Source organism: Elgaria multicarinata, chromosome 23 (genome assembly GCF_023053635.1).
Source record: "Elgaria multicarinata webbii isolate HBS135686 ecotype San Diego chromosome 23, rElgMul1.1.pri, whole genome shotgun sequence".
NCBI classification, from domain to species: Eukaryota; Metazoa; Chordata; class Lepidosauria; order Squamata; family Anguidae; genus Elgaria; species Elgaria multicarinata.
The window spans coordinates 7,581,218-7,601,749 of record NC_086193.1 but is presented as its reverse complement, the minus strand read 5'-3'; the positions used below and the strand labels follow the sequence as shown (position 1 = coordinate 7,601,749).

The following is a 20,532-nucleotide window of genomic DNA, read 5'->3' as shown; positions in this document are numbered from 1 at the left end:
GCAATCCTTTACCCATTTATCTGCGAGTAAACCCCATTGAACTTAATGGCAGTTCCTTCTGGGTAGACATGTATAGGATTGCACTATAACAGCCTGTGCTTGAATCAGGATGTTCCTGGTTAAAGTCTTGGAGGAGATTCATCAACTTAACAGTCTTTTAGCATTTAAGAAAGCTATAAAGACTGATCTCTTCCGGCAGGCCTATCCAGTGGAATTTTAGGATGTTTTTTAGGATGTTTTAACAATGTATACTATGTTTTTAATCCATATTTTATGTATTTTATACTTACTGTTGTTACCCACCTCGATCAAAATGGAGAGGCGGGTAAAAAATAAATTATTATTATTATTATTATTATTATTATTATTATTATTATTAATTATCTCAGCACCCCCAAATGTGCAATATTTGGCTGCAAAAAAAGCAAATGGTATTTTGGGCTGCATTAATAGAAGTATACTTCCAAATCGCGTGAGGTACTGGTTCCCCTCTATTCGGCCCTGGTTAGGCCTCATCTAGAGTATTGCGTCCAGTTCTGGGCACCACAGCTCAAGAAGGAGGGAGACAAGCTGGAGCATGTTCAGAGGAGGGCAACCAGGATGGTCAGGGGTCTGGAAACAAAGCCCTATGAAGAGAGACTGAAAGAACTGGGCATGTTTAGCCTGGAGAAGAGAAGATTGAGGGGAGACATGATAGCACTCTTCAAATACTTGAAAGGTTGTCACACAGAGGAGGGCCAGGATCTCTTCTCGATCCTCCCAGAGTGCAGGACATGGAATAATGGGCTCAAGTGACAGGAAGCCAGATTCCGGCTGGACATCAGGAAAAACGTCCTGACTGTTAGAGCAGTGCGACAGTGGAACCAGTTACCTAGGGAGGTTGTGGGCTCTCCCACACTAGAGGCCTTCAAGAGGCAGCTGGACAACCCTCTGTCAGGGATGCTTTAGGGTGGATTCCTGCACTGAGCAGGGGATTGGACTCGATGGCCTTGTAGGGCCCTTCCAACTCTACTATTCTATGATTCTATATAAGACATAATAACACTGACTTACCTTACAGGGTTGTTGTATGGTTTCCAACTGGATGATGCATGTGATGCGCTTTGTACACTGGAAAACACTCTACAAATGTTAAATCTTGCATTGGTGATGATGCTTTCTTTAAAAAAGAAAAATGCTCAGCTACATTCTGCACCCAGTAGCAAGTGCACGCCTGGTGCTACTTGCTGTCTCGAGAGTTTACAGGGCAGCCCTCACCCAACCTTTTCCTCTCCCTTTGCTTGCAGGGACACCTGTGAACCGAATCCCCATCATGGCCAAACAGGTGCTCGACCTCTACATGTTGTACGTCCTGGTAACGGAGAAAGGCGGCCTGGTGGAGGTGATCAACAAGAAGCTATGGAGGGAGATCACCAAGGGTTTGAACTTGCCCACCTCCATCACCAGCGCAGCCTTCACGCTGCGCACTCAGTAAGTCCCCGGCGGGTGCCGTGCAAGCCCGGAGAAGGGGCGGATAGGGCAGCCCGATCGTGGGGGTGGAGCCACGGAATGGCAGAGGCGTTCGTAGTTTAAAGGGAGCACGGCAAAGGCGGCAGGCAACGTGATCATGGCTTCTAGAAGTATGACTAAGAGGAGATAATGGAGAGAGGGAGGTTTTTCTCCATTTGCCATGAGACTTGAGCTCCTCATGGGGGTCGTCCACACGGGCGCTTTGCCCCTGGATTGCTTCGGAGTGGCGGCACAGCCGCCACTCCGAAGCAATCCAAGGGCAAAGCCCTGAAGCTCCGCCCTAAAGAAGTTGGGGACTTCAAGAGGCAGCTGGACAGCCCCCTGTCAGGGATGCTTTAAGGTGGATTCCTGCACTGAGCAGGGGGTTGGACTCGATGGCCTTATGGGCCCCTTCCAGCTCTACCATTCTATGATTCTATGACTTACCAAAGGTCCGTCTTGTCCAGGGATGGAGAATCTCAGGCCCAGGGTTTGAATCTGACCCTCCGGGATGCCCTGTAAGCCCACGCCCCTTCCTCTAGCACCACCCCTTTTCCCAACCACTGACCATCTGGTTGTTTCCTGGTTCGTCCCCACACACCACTGAAAAACAGCCCCCGAGAGCGTCTCCAAAATGGAATTTGGGTCGGCCTGAAAAAGCTGCTGCAGCCCCTGATTTAGCTTAGTGTACTGTTTCCAACAGTGAGCATCTAGAAGCCTCCAGGGAGCTCACAAGCAGGAAGGCCTGATGGGAACAGCAGAGGCTTCCCGACACTTTCACAGCAAACCAGTGAAAAACCAGTGAAAATGGGATCTCACCCAGTCTGGTTTTGTCCAAATACCTAGATGTGCACACACGTGTACACACACAGTCTTGTGTGTGCTATAATCCTAAACACACTTACTAAGAAGTAAGCACCAGTGGTTACATGGAAGTAAATTTTGTTGTTAACCTGTATAGGATTGCATTAAAAAAAAATACTTCTTACAAAATATCAAGTTGGTAATTTTGCCCCATGCTTTAGGAAGAACGTCAGAACATAAGGGCCCTGCTGGATCAGACCAAGGGACCATCTAGTCCAGCACTCTGTTTAGACAGTGGCCAACCAGCTGTCGGACAGGGATGAACAAGGAGGATGTGGTGCAACAGCACCCTCCTGCCCATGTTCCCCAGCAACTGGTGCACACAGGCTTATTGCCTCAAATACCGGAGATAGCACACAACCATCAGGGCTAGTAGCCATGGATAGCCTTTGCCTCCAGGAATTGATCCAACCCCCTTTTGAAGCCATCCAGATTGGTTGCCATCACTACATCTTGTGGTAGTGAGTTCCATAATTTAACTCTGCGCTGTGTGAAGAAGTCCTTCCTTTTATTTGTCCTGGATCTCCTACCCATCAGTTTCACGGGAGGAGCCCAGGTTCTAGCATTTTGAGAGAAGGAGAAAAATGTCTCTCTGTCCACGTTCTCCACACCATGCATCATTTTGTCCACCTCTATCAGGTCTCCCCTCAGCCTCCTCTTCTCCAAGCTAAACAATACTGTCCCTAAGCTCATTATGGTTAGCCCCCAGGGGTCTCCTAGAAAACGCACCTGCACACACGCATGTCCGCCCACTCACGCACGCACTCACAGATGACTCGGTAAGTTGATAAATCTAGCTTAATACCCTGGCACTGCAATCTTTTAAACGTCTCCTGTGTCCCATCATTTTCGATGGGGCTTACACCGAAGTCATTTTGGACAGTGTTCTAGCCTGGATTGAGTATCTGAATTTGGATTGTGTGTGTGTGTGTGTGTTTACATTTCTCCAGGAAGTTGATCAATTTCAGAGTGTCAACAGAGTTTGTGAAGACGTCTGCATGTATCATACAGATACACACATAATTTCCATGTGGAAGAAATTCTGACACACACGCACACACACACACACCTTCTTTTTCTTTTTTTGTCTTTCGATTTTCTTTCCCTACCCTTCCCCCACCTTTTACATCCACCCTAATCAAGGCTAAAGTTAATTAGTCTGGAATTCAGAGGACCAGGTGGCGGAAGGGGATTTGGGGTAGGGAGAACTTGGGGGTGGGGTGAGTGAGAGGAGAGCTGTTAACTCCTTGGGAGCTGTAGGCCTGCAGGGTTTTTTAGTTTTTTGTTTAATTGCCTGCCCCCTATGCAGCTCCCCGCAAGCGGAAAATAAGGAAGCATCTGAACTTTGCACCAAAGGTCTCCGTGTCTGGTTTGTAATATTAGCCCCGAATAACAAGGCCTGTCGCATTAAAGAAATGTATTTTGTTGTTCCTCTGATCAGGGCTACGAGGGTTGCAGGTCCAATGTGGGCAAGGCCCCAGCTTCAGGGGCGGCAGGATTCCCCCCCCCCTCGTTTCAGGGGCATGGCTTGGGAATCGACACCCATTTGCCCCCATTTTGCCATTGCTGTTTTTAGAACGCCGACATCAAAGCAGCACAGGCTGGTGGAGGTTTCTGCCTTCGTAATAAACATACAGGAGGAGGTTGGGGGCTGCATGCCCCTGGGTTGTTGCCCCTGCCCCCCCTCCCGGACCGTATAATTGCCCTCTAAATCAATGAATGATTCCATGATTTACAAAAACTTTCAAAAGCCCTTCCAAGGGCTTGTCTATACGGCTTGTTTACCCTGACCTAAATGCGCAGATTCACGTTTCAGGACACATGACGCAGCCGTCCATTCACTGCAGCGCCGGGTTTTAACCGCGATAATGCACATCTTCGCATTCACGATTTACCGCGACTTTTAGATCGCGTCCGAGTTTGCACGCGTTACAGTTATGTGTCTTTGGGGGAGTTAAATCGCATTTTGACATGTGGGCGGAGCTTTGAGGGTAGGAGAACGTGATTGGCTGATTCCCCACCTTCCCACCTATCGCATCCTCTGGCTGCCTTGTTTCTTCCCCCTGTTTTCCATGTTGAATTAAAATGGAGCTTTTAAAATGAAAACAAAGAGAGGGGAACAGGCAGCGAGAGACAGGAGACGTGTTCAATCCCCCTCTCAAATCCTCCTCTGCTGCCTCGTTCCTTTCCCCACTCGCTTTTCCTCCTATATGGGAAATGGGCAGCTACAGCTTTTAAAATGAAAACAAAGAGTGGGGAACAGGCAGCGAGAGACAGGAGACGTGTTCAGTCCCCCGCTCACATCCTCCTCTGCTGCCTCGTTCCTTTCCCCTCTCGCTTTTCCTCCTATATGGGGAATGGGCAGCTACAGCTTTTAAAATGAAAACAAAGAGTGGGGAACAGGCAGCAAGAGACAGGAGACGTGTTCAGTCCCCTGCTCACATCCTCCTCTGCTGCCTCGTTCCTTTCCCCACTCGCTTTTCCTCCTATATGGGGAATGGGCGGATACAGCTTTTAAAATGAAAACAAAGAGTGGGGAACAGGCAGCGAGAGACAGGAGACGTGTTCAGTCCCCCTCTCACATCCTCCTCTGCTGCCTCGTTCCTTTCCCCACTCGCTTTTCCTCCTATATGGGGAATGGGCAGCTACAGCTTTTAAAATGAAAACAAAGAGTGGGGAACAGGCAGCGAGAGACAGGAGACGTGTTCAGTCCCCCGCTCACATCCTCCTCTGCTGCCTTGTTCCTTTCCCCACTCGCTTTTCCTCTTCTATGAATCTGTGGAGCTCCGCACCTAAACTTTATAGCTTGCCTCGTCTATAATCCATACCCGCGAATGTGTGTATGTGCGCATATGCGTATTAATAACTGCACTATAAAAAAAATATTCAGGAGATAAATTGCTGTGGCTGCTGCAGTGTGACACTCTTTACCTAGATTCGAATCAATGAAAATTCGGGCTTATATTCAATGAGTAGCAATCCCGTTGTCGTATAGACGGGGACCAAGACTGAGAGAGAAAGGATCATAGGAAGCTGCCCTTATACTGAGTCCATTTATTTTAGTATTGTGGACACTGCCCACCTTGGCAATGAAATAATGAAGCATTGTTTAAAAGTCATTCCTCGAAAGGCAATGTGTATACCTGTTGGCGAAGGGCAGAAAGGGATGCAGCCTAGCAGAGCTCGGTGTGTGTGTGTCCTTAATTGTGGTACCACCACCACCAGGGTCTTGTACCCAATGCCCCACATAGCTCACAGCAGGGATGAGTGAACGGTCAGGTTTGTTGGATCTACTTTGCTTTTTACTGGGACCCTGAAATCCACCAACTGGAATCTAACGCAGAAGCCATGCATGTAGAATTAAAGGAGTCTGAGTCGGGAATTTGTTTCGAGTGTCAGAACTGAATGGACACACACACACACACACCCAGTCCTTCCAGATAAAAATCCACTCCTGGTTCTCATCCCAAACTTCCTTCATTTCAGCAGTTTAATTTAAAGGTGGGAGGGGAATTATTTTGCTGCGGCTATCGGGAGCTAGAAAACCTTCCCATCTACTGCAAATCACCCTCCTGTAGGACTCTTAGGTTTTGTGTTCATGGCCTTACTTTGTAGAATCATTGAATAGTAGAGTTGGAAGGGGCCTACAAGGCCATCGAGTCCAACCCCCTGCTCAATGCAGGAATCCACCTTAAAGCATCCCTGACATATGTCTGTCTGTCTGCCTCTTGAAGGCCTCTAGTGTGGGAGAGCCCACAACCTCCCTAGGTAACGGGTTCCATTATCATATTCCTCTAGCAGTCAGGACGTTTTTCCTGATGTCCAGCCGGAATCCGGCTTCCTGTAACTTGAGCCCACTGGTCTGTGTCCTGCGCTCTGGAGGATCGAGAAGAGATCCCGGCCCTCCTCTGTGTGGCAACCTTTCAAGTATTTGAAGAGTGCTGTCCTGTCTCCCCTCCATCTTCTCTTCTCCAGGCTAAACGTTCTTTCAGTCTCTCTTCATAGGGCTTTGTTTCCAAACCCCTGATCATCTTGGTTGCCTTCCTCTGAACACACTCCAGCTTGTCTGCGTCGTTCTTGAATTGTGGAGCCCAGAAGTGGACACAATACTCTAGATGAGGCCTAACCAGGGCCGAACAGAGAGGAACCAGTACCTCACGTGATTTGGAAGCTATACTTCCATTAATGCAGCCCCAAATAGCATTTGCCTTTCTTGCAGCCATATCGCACTGTTGGCTCCTATTCAGCTTGCGATCTACAACAATTCCAAGATCCTTCTCGTTTGTAGTATCGCTGAGCCAAGTTTTCCCCATCTTGTAACTGTGCCTTTGGTTTCCATTTCCTAGATGTAGAACTTGGCATTTATCCCTATGACATTTCATTCTGTAATGACGCAGCATCCCTGTTTTGTGTTTGTCTCTTTTTCCGAAAGGTATATGAAGTACTTGTACCCGTACGAGTGTGAGAAAAGAGGACTGAGCAACCCCAACGAACTTCAGGCCGCCATCGACAGCAACCGGCGGGAAGGCCGCCGGCAGGGGTTCAGCGGCTCAATCTTTACTTACTCCCCTAGCGGCACTCACAGCATGCTCTCTTCCCCCAAACTTCAAGTACCCCCCTTGGGAATGGCCTCGGCCACCAACGGCAGCCCCATCATCCCAGCTCCCAAAATCAAGAAAGGTAACTGCCTTCCCCCGTCCTTGAGCGTTGTTGTGGGAGGGAGGATGGACAATGGTCCCTTGCAAAGTTCTGGACTGCAACGTCCTTCAACTCCCAGACCATTGGCCAAGCTGGCTGGGGTTGTATCTAAAACACCTGGAGGGCCCTGGGTTGCCTATTCCTGCACCAAACTTTCCAAGGAACCTGTGTTCCTTTGTGTGATTATCTCTGAATTCTTATCTTAGGACTTGGTGCTGTTTACGTGATGAGATGGAAATTTTCATTGTGAGGGAAGGCAGTGTTCTAATCCCTCCAAAGCAGTCATTAAAAGTACGGTTAGCCGTGTCTTACCCCAGTCTTCCCAGAATAGCCTCTTGCAGCTTGGCTCAAAATGACTTGTAGTTAACTGAGAAGCACTCAAGTGTGTTTAATTGCTTTGCACAGTTATTTCTTTTAACCCCCAAAAGGTTGAGAAACTTTGGGACAATCTGGTCAAAATCTCTGAGATCTTAATGATATAGGGTGGGATATAAATGTTTTAAATAAATAAATTTAAACAAACAATGGTTATAATGGCTTTTCTACATGAGGCTTTTAACCTGCATCTTTTCCAAGCCTTCTCCTTCTGGATTCTTTGCGGGATTACAATGGGCGCCTTTACATGTGTTTTCCCCCTGTGTTTTTTTCTTTCTCAACCTTTCCGTATGTTTCATTACACAACCACTAGACGGCGCTGTGGTATAGCAGAATTGCGTAATTACACAAAAGCCTCATTCTGCCATTTATAAATAATACCGCACTTCCCTTGATTTTAAAAAAAGCCAGGGAAATGGTTTCAAAGAGAAGGAGATGTTATGTAAACTACCCTGAGTGCACAATAAAAGCCTTATGTGGAAAAACTCAACGTCTTATGGGGGAGGGCTTACATTTATCCAATTTTGTAAACCGCCCAGAGAGCTTCGGCTATGGGGCGGTATATAAATGTAATAAATAAACAAATTTCAGTATACAACAATCCTATATGTTTAACTTAAATTACTTGCCCTGTGCTGGTACAGACTACAAGTCTGAAAGCTGGTACGGATTGAAATGAATTTCTGCCAACTGGATTTTTGGCCCTGAAGCAAAGGGCAAAGGGCATAGCAAAGGACGGCCCAAAATAATGATGGCTGAGGTGATGGAGAGCCTTTCCTCTGAGGAATGGCTAAAACAGCCTTCCCCAACCCCTCTCCGCATGGGTGAGGTTTACAGAGCAAGACCAGTAGATCATGGACCATAATTTTAAAGGCCGTGCTGATGCTTCTACATGCCTTTTGGTCATTGGGGTCGCTTGTCCCATCTTTCTCCCCCCCTTCCATTTCCTTGCAGAGGAAGATTCTGCGATCCCCATCGCGGTCCCCAGCCGCCTGCCCGTCTCGCTGGCGGGCCACCCCGTCGTCGCTGCTCAGGCTGCTGCAGTGCAGGCGGCAGCCGCACAGGCCGCCGTGGCCGCCCAGGCCGCCGTGCTGGAGCAGTTGCGGGAGAAGTTGGAGTCTGGCGAGCCGCCGGAGAAGAAGATGGCGCTCATGTCGGACGAGCAGCAGCGCCTGATGCAGCGGGCGATCCAGCAGAACCTGCTTGCCATGACCGCCCAGCTTCCCATGAGCATCCGGATCAACAGCCAAGGGACGCGCTCTCCAGGTCAGCGGGCCGGAGGACAGCTCCTTCCTTTCCACCCAGTGTGGGCCGTGTAGGGCAACGGCAGCTCCCTCTCCTTGCTGCTCCCTCTCCTCGTTCTCATTATGGTTCCCGCTCGCTTGCAGGCAGCAAGAGGGCCATGGCCTCTGCCGCTCCTCCATGTCACCACTGCCATCGTCTGGGTCGGAGCAAGAGGCAGGAGAACAAGTGGGTTGCAGTGGGGAAGGGACTCTTGCCAGTGGGGCCCTGCTGGGCTGTGGGCCCTTGGCAACGCCCAGCCAGGCCTGCCCTTGACCCCAGCCTTCGTGCTGGGTTGTTGAACATGTTTCAGCCTGAGGGCCAAATTCTATTTGGGAGAAGCCCACAGGGGTGCATTCCAGTGGTGGGTGGGGTCAAAGGCAAAAGGAATGGGGCCAACGGCAAGGCAGTGGGGCCGAAATACCAAAGATAGCCTGTTGTAGGTTAAAACTCACACTGCCACTAACTAGAATCATAGAATAGCAGAGTTGGGAGGGCCCTACGAGGCCATCAAGTCCAACCCCCTGCACAATGCAGGAATCTACCCTAAAGCATACCCGACAGATGGTTGTCCAGCTGCCTCTTGAAGGCCTCTAGTGTGGGAGAGCCCACCACCTCCCTAGGTCGCTGATTCCATTGTCGAACTGCTCTAACAGCCAGGAAGTTTCTGTCACTTGAGCCCATTCTTCCGTGTCCTGCACTCTGGGATGATCGAGAAGAGATCCCAGCCCTCCTTTGTGTGACAACCTTTCAAGTATTTGAAGAGTGCCATCATGTCTTCCCTGAATCTTCTCCAGGCTCAACATGCCCAGTTCTTTCAGTCTCTCTTCATAGGGCTTGGTTTCCAGACTAAGCCTTAGGATAAACATTTCAACCTAATTATTTATTTATTTATTTATTTATTTCCCACCTCTCCATTTTGATCGAGGCAGGGAACAACAGTAACTATAAAATACATAAAATACTGATTAAGAACATAGTATACGTTAAAACATCCTAAAAAACATCCTTAAAGCATCCTAAAAGCTTCTCCGGAGCTTATCTCCTCAAGGACAAACAATACACAGTCAGTGGGAAACCAATATTCTTTCAAAGGGGAGAGCACAGAGAGGTTAGCCGATCCTAGAGTACGCCAGAGACTAAAACGGGCCAGAGAAAGTCAGCCCAGCAGGCGTCCTGTCAGAAGCTGCCTCACAGCTAGTCTCTCTGAAGTGAACGTGTCTTGGGAAAGGGCTTTCCCTTCTCCTTGAAAGGACAATTTTCTTGCTTAGTTTGCATAGTTTTGCCTAGGGGAAAGTTAGTTCCTAGAGGTTAGACTCTCTTCAGGTGGGAAGAGATGTTTATTGCTTGAATGAAGCTTTGTGGGTTACTTAGCAGGCCTCGTTATTGTCTCCCAAGAAGGTGGGAGTTTTTTTGAGAAACACAAGAGTCAGACCCTTTGTCCATACAGCCCAGTATTGTCCACACTGGCTGGCAGCAGCGGCTCTCCAGGGCTTCAGGCAGGGATTTTTCCAGCCCTACCTGGAGATGGTGAGGGTGCATCTCTGAGCCATAGTTCCTCCCTCCAAACCTGAGCACGTGCAGAGTATTTCCCCCTCTTTGTCCACTCCACATTGCTAAGGTTTAAGGAGGCCTCGCCATTACCATTGGGCCACACTGCCTGGGAGCTGCAGTCCAACAAATCTGGAGGGAACTAGGTTGAGGAAGCCCAGATTAATTGGCTCGATTGTAGACTTAATTGCACAATATCAGAGTACTAGTTTGTCTGGAGGATGTCAAGATGTTTTTGTATGGTTTGTGGTTGTTTTATGCCAATAAAGGTACATTGATTGATTGATTGACTTAATTGGGTAAAAGCTGCCCTCGACGAATCAAGCAACTAATGTGTCGCCTTCAAAGTGGAAATCCGTCTCCTCTTACACAAGCCTAATGGGCCTATGGCAACATTATCTAAAAAGCAAAAGTTCGGTTTCTGCTTCAGAAGTATTTTTACCCACTTGGAAACTAAATCAGGAGATAAACTGATGAACTGATGATAGTTTTTTAGATTCCTTTGGGTTGCGACTCTAACAAAAGGTAAAAATATTTATGCAGCCTTTCCCAGTCTGTTGCCCTACAGCTGTCTTGGACTACAACTCCCATAATCCCCCAGCAGCTCTGGATTATTATTATTATTTATTTATTTATTACATTTCTATACTGCTCAATAGCCGAAGCTCTCTGGGCAGTTCACAAAAATTAAAACCATTCAAAGTATAAAACAACAGTATAAAACCATAATATAAAATACAATTTAAAAGCTCAACCAGATAAAAAGAGCAGCAATGCAAAATTACAAATTTAAAACACCGTTAAAATTTATTTATAGACTGTTAAAATGCTGGAAGAATAAAAAGGTCTTCACCTGGCGTCAAAAAGCATATAATGTAGGTGCCAAGCGAACCTCTTTAGGGAGCTCATTCCACAGCCGGGATTTATTTGTATCCTGCAAAAGGCAGGATACAACTTCTTCTTCTTCTTCTTCTTCTTCTTCTTCTTCTTATTATTATTATTATTATTATTATTATTATTATTATTATTATTATCCTGCCTTTTGCCCAATACTGGGCCACAAGGCGGCCTTACAAAATTTAAAACATATACATTTTAAACCTAGGAAAAGAAATGTTAAAAAAAATTACAATATTAAAACAAACTTTACAAGTCCTAAACATAGATGGAGGACCAGATTATTCTCCAAAGGCCTGCTGGAACAAACAAGTTTTAGTCTGCTTCCGAAAGCCCATCAAGGAGGGAGCCGGCATAGCTTCCCCGGGAAGAGAGTTCCAAAGCACTGGAGCAGCCACCGAGAAGGCCCTCTCCCATGTTCCCACCAAGCGTGCCTGTGAAGATGGTGGGACTGAAAGAAGGGCTTCTCCAGAAGATCTCAAAGCACGGGCAGGCTCATAAGGGAGAATACGGTCTTTCAGGACTATACTCTCATAATCGTTATGGGAGTATGACAGCTGGAGGGCAGGAGGTTGGAGAAGGCTGGTTTATGCTGTCCCTGAACCTTTGGTCATTTCCCCCACAGAAAATCGCCAAGACTCTGCCGTGAACCTGGCCATGAATGGAACCAACAGCATCAGCATGTCAGTCGAAATCAACGGCATTGTGTATACAGGTACAGTGGAGGGGGGGGGGCATTGCCATTTGTGGGGCTAGAATTGTGGTGGGTGGGACCATGGAGGGGCTGCCTGCTTTGAGACAGGAGAGCTGTTCTATACATTATTATTACTATATTTATTTGTATCCCGCCTTTTGCCCAAAACTGGGCCTCAAGACGGCCTTACAAAATTGAAAACACATACATAGTAAACCTAGGAAAAGAAATGTACAAAAATTAAATTTAAAATTAAAAAAATACAATATTAAATTTTAAAACACACGACAATTTTACAAGACCTTAACATAGATGGAGGACCAGATTATTCTCCAAAGGCCTGTCGGAACAAACACATTTTAGCCTGCTTCCGAAAGCCCATCAAGGAGGGAGCCAGCCTAGCTTCCCCGGGAAGAGAGTTCCAAAGCACCGGAGCAGCCACCGAGAAGGCCCTCTCCCGTGTTCCCACCAAGTGCGCCTGTGAAGATGGCGGGACTGAAAGACGGGCTTCTCCAGAAGATCTCAAAGCACGGGCAGGCTCATAAGGGAGAATACGGTCTTTCAGATAACCTGGACCTGAGCAGTAATGCTCAGACCTTCTGGTTCCTGTTATCGTACACAGGCCTTGTGGGCAACCTCTAATTTTGCAAAGGGAGGGGCGCTTTCTGAGTGATTTCACCTATGTGTCTGGGTTCTATGTGCCGGCATTCAGCTCCTTGGCCCAGTCATGTCTTCATGGTCAAGCGTGGCGCCACACTTCAGCAGAGCCCTTCACCGACCTGGTCCCTGGTCGAGGAATGCTGCCTTAGCAGCTTGATCGCTGGTTTGAGGACAGCCCAGGCCAGATTTGCCAATGATAGGCCCTGTATGCACAAGCACGCATGGTTCAAAAAAATCTAACCGCAGAGTCAAGGGAGCGTTATTTATTATTTATTTATTTAAAACATTTGTATCCCGCCCTATTTCATTAGGGAGCTTCATCCCCCGTACCTGCTTCCCTCGGATTATCCCCGTAGCACTATGCTTTCGCCGTAGTTGTTTTTGCTACCGGGCGACAGCGATCCTTTGCATACCAGGAAGTGAGTTTAAGGGGGGAAATGTAAAAAACCATTACAAATCAACGGATGACCCAATTCAATTCAAATTGGTATGCTTAAAGCTCTCCCTAATATCTATCACTGTGCCAATTTTTGTGTCTTTATCTTTAAAACTTACGCAGACGTAAGCATTTCTTTAAAATCCTGCTCCTGCACCCCAGCGGCGGCTCAGAAGGTACGTTCAAAAAGTAGGGGCTAAATACGGCGAATCTTTTGGCTTTATTGCACAATTAAGGCAGGACACATGGGAGTCCTTCACAATCAAAGCAGATTTTAAGGTGGAAAACTCCTGAGTCCTTTGCATGCAATTCGCAGTGATTGCACAGTATAACGCTGGTGGGATAAAGTTCAGGATCTCAGGGACAGTTAAAAGCAGACGGTATAAAACAATAAATATACACATCTCAAAACAAATTAAACCATGAACCAAGTTAAAACAATATCTAATTTAAAAGCAGTAAAAACAATTAAAACAGTTAAAGCAATGTGCCATTTTAGTGGGTTTAACCATTAAAGGCTTTGTTAAAAAGCCGTGTTTTTACTTGGCGTCGAAATGAAATCAGCTTTGGAGTCAGTTTGTTTAATCCATGTGCATAAATAGGTGGGAAAATGCCCTTTGTTTTCTTTGCTAGTGCCTGATGCAATGTAGCCAGGCCCCATTGCAGAAAAGGCTTCCCTGTTAATGTGAGGGAGGATGAGCTAGCAGTCTTTTCAAGTACACTGTATGTATGTACTGGGGGATACTTGGTTCAGCAATACTACAAATGAGAAGGATCTTGGAATTGTTGTAGATTGCAAGCTGAATATGAGCCAACAGTGCGATAGGGCTGCAAGAAAGGCAAATGCTATTTTGGGCTGCATTAATAGAAGTATAGCTTCCAAATCACGTCAGGTACTGGTTCCTCTCTATTCGGCCCTGGTTAGGCCTCATCTAGAGTATTGTGTCCAGTTCTGGGCTCCACAATTCAAGAAGGACACAGACAAGCTGGAGCGTGTTCAGAAGAGGGCAACCAGGATGATCAGGGGTCTGGAAACAAAGCCCTATGAAGAGAGACTGAAAGAACTGGGCGTGTGTAGCCTGGAGAAGAGGAGATTGAGGGGAGACATGATAGCACTCTTCAAATACTTGAAAGGTTGTCACACAGAGGAGGGCCAGGATCTCTTCTCGATCCTCCCAGAGTGCAGGACACGGAATAATGGACTCAAGTTAAAGGAAGCCAGATTCCGGCTGGACATCAGGAAAAACTTCCTGACTGTTAGAGCGGTACGACAATGGAACCAGTGACCTAGGGAGGTGGTGGGCTCTCCCACACTGGAGGCCTTCAAGAGGCAGCTGGACAACCATCTGTCAGGGATGCTTTAGGGTGGATTCCTGCATTGAGCAGGGGGTTGGACTTGATGGCCTTGGAGGCCCCTTCCAACTCTGCTATTCTATGATTCTTTGATGTGTTTCTAAGAAGGATGCCTTCTTAGTCCATTTAAAAAGGGATCCAACAGATAAATCCAACTGATCAATCAAAGATGGCGGCCTGGGACTGGGGTACAGGAAGGGGTCTGGTGTTGTGTCAGTCAGGGACTCAACACACAAATGCTTTATTATTATTTGGGATTAATCTTTTTTATTGTTTCTAAACGCCTATAAATAAATAAATAAAACTACAGCGCCAAATTTAATACATATAAGCAGACACACACAAAAATCAAGCAAAGCAAAAACAAGCAAAAAACACAAACATAAAATGTTCTTCCAATATTCCCTGTGTAAAAAGAAAGGGTGTTGTCCTTAACAAAATGTACAACTATCCAGGTTCAAAGGGTTAAGGAAAAAGACAATTTTAACAAAGTTTTATCACATAAATACAATTCAACAATGGTATTAAAGAATTAAACAATTAAAGTACACTGGCATCTACTGTATACATCTGATTGCATTAATGTTATACAAGAATACCAAAAGAGAAATTAAAAAAACTGGTCAAATGCGGGTCTCTTCACCCTTTGTCTAGTATTTTAAATGAGTGTTTTTGTATGTTTCAGTCTTTGCAGGGGTCACTGAAGAAGACACCCCGGTGTCGAAATGCATTTGACCTGCTTTTTTAATTTCTCTTTTGGTATTCTTTTATAACATTAATGCAATCAGATGTATACAGTAGATGCCAGTGCACTTTAATTGTTTAATACTGTTGTTGAATTGTATTTACGTGATAAAACTTTGTTAAAATTGTCTTTTTCCTTAACTTGTCCAATATTCCCCCAGCAAAAATATGTAACAATGTTATTTAGCGTTTAAGAAAGCTGTAAAGACTGATCTCTTCCGGCAGGCCTATCCAGTGGAATTTTAGGATGGTTTTAGGACATTTTAATCATGTATACTATGTTTTTAATTCAGTTTTATGTATTTTATACTTGTTGTTCCCCGCCTCAATCCAAACGGAGAGGCGGGTAAGAAATAAATTTATATTTCTTCAATTCTAAGACGCACTTTTTTCCCCATATAAACATCTCTAAAAATGGGGTGCATCTTAGAATCGCGGGTGTGTCTTAGGGTTGTTTTTTTCTGTTGGTGGTACTGAAATTAGTGTGCGCCTTACAATCGATGGCATCTTACAATCGAAGAAATACGGTATTATTATTGTTGTTGTTGTTCCATCGTTCTTCTGTTTCTCTCCAGGTGTGTTGTTTGCCCAAACTCCAGGCACATCTTCCTCGCTCAATAAAGAAAACGCCAACAGCGGGCGGAGTTCTGGTGGCACTAGCGGTGGCACGGGCAGCCCAGCGGGCGGCACAGCAGCCGCTCCGCAGGCTGGCTTGCTCACTGCTCCAACTTCTACCTCAACCAACTCCTCGTCGCCTTAAACTCCTCGTCCTCGTCCTCATCCTCCTCATCTTCCATGCCGCCAAAATGAAGGCCCAGATCAAAACGCTACGTTCATAGAAGGCCCAGTTGGGAGTGAAGTCAAGCCTTGCCCACCCTCTGACAGCCCCAGATGTCTACGCCTGAATGGCACACTTGAATAGGAAATGCCTCAATTTGGGGCGGCGGTGGGGGAATCAGCAATTAGATTTGATACATGGATGGCTTTGCCATATATGGCACCCGCTCGTGGACATCTAGGGTGTCAGAGCAGGCACTCTAGGAAGGTGTGAACTTGGCTCCCCCCAACACACACACACACACGCACGCACACAGCTTGCAGGGACCGGTTGAGAAATGGTTTTGTCCAAGCTGCTACACAGAGAGAGAAAGATCATATCACATTGCTTCAACCTCAGCTTCTCACCAAATACTGAACCAAACTTGTTGCTTAACTTTCCGTCGAGGGGGAAAGTTAAGCATTTTGTGGATGGGGGGGGGTAAGGTTTCTCCCCTCTTCCCCCCTCCCCTGATTCTCCCCACCCCCTTTAAACAAATATACTGAAAGGAGAACACGAGCTTTCAACTGGGGTGGGGGAAGTGGGCGGGGGGGGGGGGGCATTAAACTCTGAGCCAGATAAAAACACTGTGCCGTTTCGCTTTTTCATGTGATGCAATTCTAGACCCAGAACTCTTTACCTCATTCGAACCCACACTTTGCACTGTGTGTGTCTTTTTAATTATTTTTTAAAAAAATATTTTTGGATGCCTCCAGACAGGGAGCGTCAGTGGTGCTGGGGTGCGTGTCACACCCCGCTTGCATCGGAATGAAACCCTAAATAAAAACAAGAGGAAAGGCGTTTACCGAACCGGGGGGGGGGGATGTGTGTGGAGGGGGCTGGCTTTTGGTTTTTTTAAAACTGTTCTGAAAGTATATAAGGAAAATGTGGGGGAGGGAGCTGCAAACAAACTTTTTATTCTCAAAGCGCAACCCCCAAAATCAGATTTATAAAGCAAATTCTGCGTATTTGCATTTGAAATACGTCGCTTTTCTTGGCTGTCTCCTCTCCCTCCCCCCCCCCCCCCGGTTTTCTTTCCTTCCTCCACCCCAAAACTTGGCAGGGTTTTGGGGTTGTCCCTGACTACGGAGTTCAGGTAGTTTTATATTTAGGGAGGGCAGGTCTCAAGCGGCTACTTTAGCATTGCAGAGGATTATATTTTTGTATGGCGCTGCCGCTCCCTGATTTGGGCGTTGTGCGCACACGTGCGTTTGGGGATGTGAGCTTTGGAAGTGGAAGGCTGCGAGCTTTTTTAACCCTTTGCTCTTTTTTCCTTGATCCCAAAAGATCCTGTTCCTCTTACTGCAGCTATGACAAAAGCTACCAGACACTTGTGTGACTTCCTCACCTGTGGCTTAGAAATAATTTAAATGGTCGCGTGACCTGCGGCTTGGTCTCCGCAAAGCTGGTGGGGAAAATATTTAATGTCTCTTCTTTTAAAATTCACCTGTTTTTTTTGGCTACAGGAGGGACCAGTTTAAATGTCAGAGCCTCCCTCCTTGTACATGGGGAGCAAGACCCCAAAACAGAACTCTCAGCACCACTGCAGTGTGATAATTTTCCAGGCCTTTTTCCGTGTATGGGTGAGTGGGTCAGTGGGAGTTGTTTTTAAACCAGTTTGAGACAGGTTTCATTTCTAGCATTCAGAGGTATCCTTAAGTGAGTGAAGGAGGAAGACAGAATTTCAGCTCCAAATGGGATTTTGGCAAAGTTTTGGAGAATCCAGCCTGGGATGATTGGAATGGTTCCTGTATGTTATGACCCACCCGCCCCATTCCTGCCCAAATTCACACACCCCAGCTGTCATCTCATGTAAAGTAGCCTTTCCCAACCTAGTGCCCTCCAGATGTGTAGATTAAACTTCCGACATCGGTGATGGGAATTGCAGGCCAACACATCTGGAGGGCCCCAACTCAGGGAAGGAAGCTCAGATATATATATATATTTGCCATGGGTTCCCCTCCCGCAAAGACGTTCTGGCTTTCTTCGAGCTACATATCCGTGGGCTCTGAAGGGCCATCTAAACTCCAAAGCAGCATCCAAGTCCTTTCTCTTTCCAACGGCCCGGGGGCCTTTGTGGCTTCTGGTGGCCTTGTTTTCTCCTCTGCTGTGCTGGTTTTAAGTTCTCACTGGGGGCAACGGTCCGTGGTGGGCCTCTTGGTTAACTTGTCCATCGGGGTAAGCTGCCGTGATTCCCTCTCTTCCATGCCTTTGGGGAGCATAATTCATTTCAGCCATTGCAGTTAAATGTCGGCTGCTCTGAAAGGTGGAATCGCTGTAAGGGAGACTTCTCTGGAAGGAAGCGCCATTTTGGGATTAATCCTGTTGAGGGCTTCAATCTTGAAAACTACAGTGGAGTTTACTTTAGGAAGTGTAGCTTTCTCAACCGCTAACTCCCAGGGATAATGCCATGCCTTAGGATCAAGAGTTTCTATTTTGGTACATTTTAATTTTCTTTGTGGTCAGCTTAAGTGAACTCTAGGAATTTTTGCAGGCTTCAGAGCAGGCAGGTGGCCGCCTGACACTCCCTTTGGTTGGACGTTGATGCTTTTGTTTAGTTGAATATATCGATCCATGTTAATGCTTTGGACTGTTTTTCGGGTGGGATTGTTCGCTAAGGCCTTGGGTCAGTTCCCCCCTTTCCCCCCAATTTGCACAAGTTTCATGCAGCGACAAATCCCCCAACACGCACGCACACATACAAATGCAAAATGACAAATCATTAGAATACAAAATAGAAGCTGTCCTGAACTGAGATGTTAGCCATTTCAAGGAGAGGGCCATTTAAATCAGCTTTCCCCAACCTGGTACCTTCCAGGCATATTGGACTACAACTCCCAGCTGGCAATGATGGAGGGGCCTGGTTGGAGAAGGCAACTCCCAGTGATACTGGCTGAGGAATGCTGGGAGTTACAGGACTTTTTTCTATCCAAATATGTATAGGGTTGCCCCCTTAAATACTCTCTGAACGGCATGTACGGACATTGAGCCAGACATAACACCCTATGGCAAATCCTCACTTTAGGAGCCATGTGGCAGGTTCAGTGTGGGCAGATGCTAGCCCATCTGTGGCTACCATAAATTCTGAAAAGGCATGCTTCATCCCTGCAACATTCCTTCAGAGTGTGTGCCACCAGGTATTACATCTGTGTGTTGGCTTTTCAGTATTGCGGCCTTCAACCCCCAACCCGAAATCAGATAAAGATGGGATCCTTTGGGTCACAGTGGGACAGATGTAATCCTAGGAACAGGGGAAAGCAAGTCCTCTGTTAAGAACTAGTGGACATCAACGATAGTTTTAGCAGTCAAGAGAGCAGCTTAGCAGAGTACCATAAATCACAGGCAGGAGGGTGAATTGGGCATTTTTCTGCCTTCAGGTTAGCAGACCGCACAGCACGGAAAGGAATGACGTCTCCGGAAAGAGCGAGCGAGAGAAAGGCAGAAGGTGGGCTTGTGTGAGTAGGGAGGAAACATAAAATCACTTAACCATGAGGAGGAGGAGGAGGAGGAAAAAGTGCTTCTAAAGAGGGAGGAATTGCAGGAGCTAACCCTCTTTAAATGTGGATCGCTCTCCCCCCACCCTTTAAACAAGTTGAGAGTGGGAGGAGAAAGGCAGGCACAGAATGAGCCTGTTTTGAGGCATGTGCAGAAGGAAGTCTCCTATATGTAGATGCTGGCTACTTGATTGTGGGAAGGACAGAAAGATCCCCCACCCAGGCAGGCTGCCATTGCCGTGGAGTTTACACGCCAGGGTTGAAGGTGGAATTGAAGATGGGTGCCAGATCGCCCTCATAACTTTGGCAGGTGCCACCTGGTCCCTGCTAGGAATGTGGCACCTGATCCTAAACGTATCCGTTTGGACAGAACTCCTGCTTTCTGAAAGTTGCCTCGTTGAAAGTTTTGAGAGGCCCCAAGAATGGCTCTTTGAGGTTTAGAGTTTGGTCCCCACCAGTTCCAGGACAATTCTGGGTTTTGGGGGGCGGCCGGTATGTGTTTCAGCTGAGATCTTGATTTCCATTAGGGAGGCTCAGGCCTACTTTTGCTCTCCTCCAGTGCCTTGGCTCAATAAGCCTTCTCCAGCCTGGTGCACCAGGTTGGGGAAGGCTGACCTAAATGTTCAAAGCTTCTGAGAGTATTTTTTTTGCAAGTTTCGGAGATTGATTCTCCCCTTCTGTTTATTTAATTCCTTTCATCTAATCCTCCTCCCCATCCTGCTACCATCCTTAGTCTGACTAAATCTGGACCAGGTAGATTTAGAAGTTCTTTTGGCCTTCATCCCTGTAAACCAGCCCTTTGGAATACGTTTCATGGAGACATAACCGTTTTGGCCTGTTTGAAAAGCAGGCGAGTGCTGTTTAAGTCCTATTACCTCTTCACTGCTCACTCCCTGTTCCCTTACTCCGTCCATCCATAATGCAGCTTGGCTCTTGGACCCATTCGCTTGCCTTCCTCCAGCGGCATTTGCAAAACATGGTATAGAAATACCATGGTATTTCTAAACATGGTATACATACTTCGAACGTTTTTAATTTTTGTGAACCGCCCAGAGAGCTCCGGCTACTGGGCGGTATAGAAATGTAATAAATAAATAAATGCAATAAATAAATAAATAAACCACTAAGCAAGCAAAATATGGAAATGTTAAGGATGGTGGCATTCTTCCTGCATCACCCT

The 20,532-nt window shown here is 46.7% G+C and overlaps 1 protein-coding gene across 1 annotated transcript in view; it reads left to right on the top strand.

The window, feature by feature from the left end:
* The window catches only part of ARID3A (AT-rich interaction domain 3A), an 80,747-nt gene extending 64,415 nt beyond the window's left edge, over nt 1-16,332 (top strand). The window contains exons 4-8 of the mRNA XM_063147252.1: nt 1,287-1,470; nt 6,785-7,032; nt 8,380-8,691; nt 11,780-11,869; nt 15,617-16,332. Coding sequence (XP_063003322.1) covers nt 1,287-1,470; nt 6,785-7,032; nt 8,380-8,691; nt 11,780-11,869; nt 15,617-15,801 — 1,019 coding nt within the window. The 3' untranslated portion in view covers nt 15,802-16,332. The remainder of the gene's footprint in view (nt 1-1,286; nt 1,471-6,784; nt 7,033-8,379; nt 8,692-11,779; nt 11,870-15,616) is intronic.
* The last annotated feature ends 4,200 nt before the right edge of the window (nt 16,333-20,532 follow it).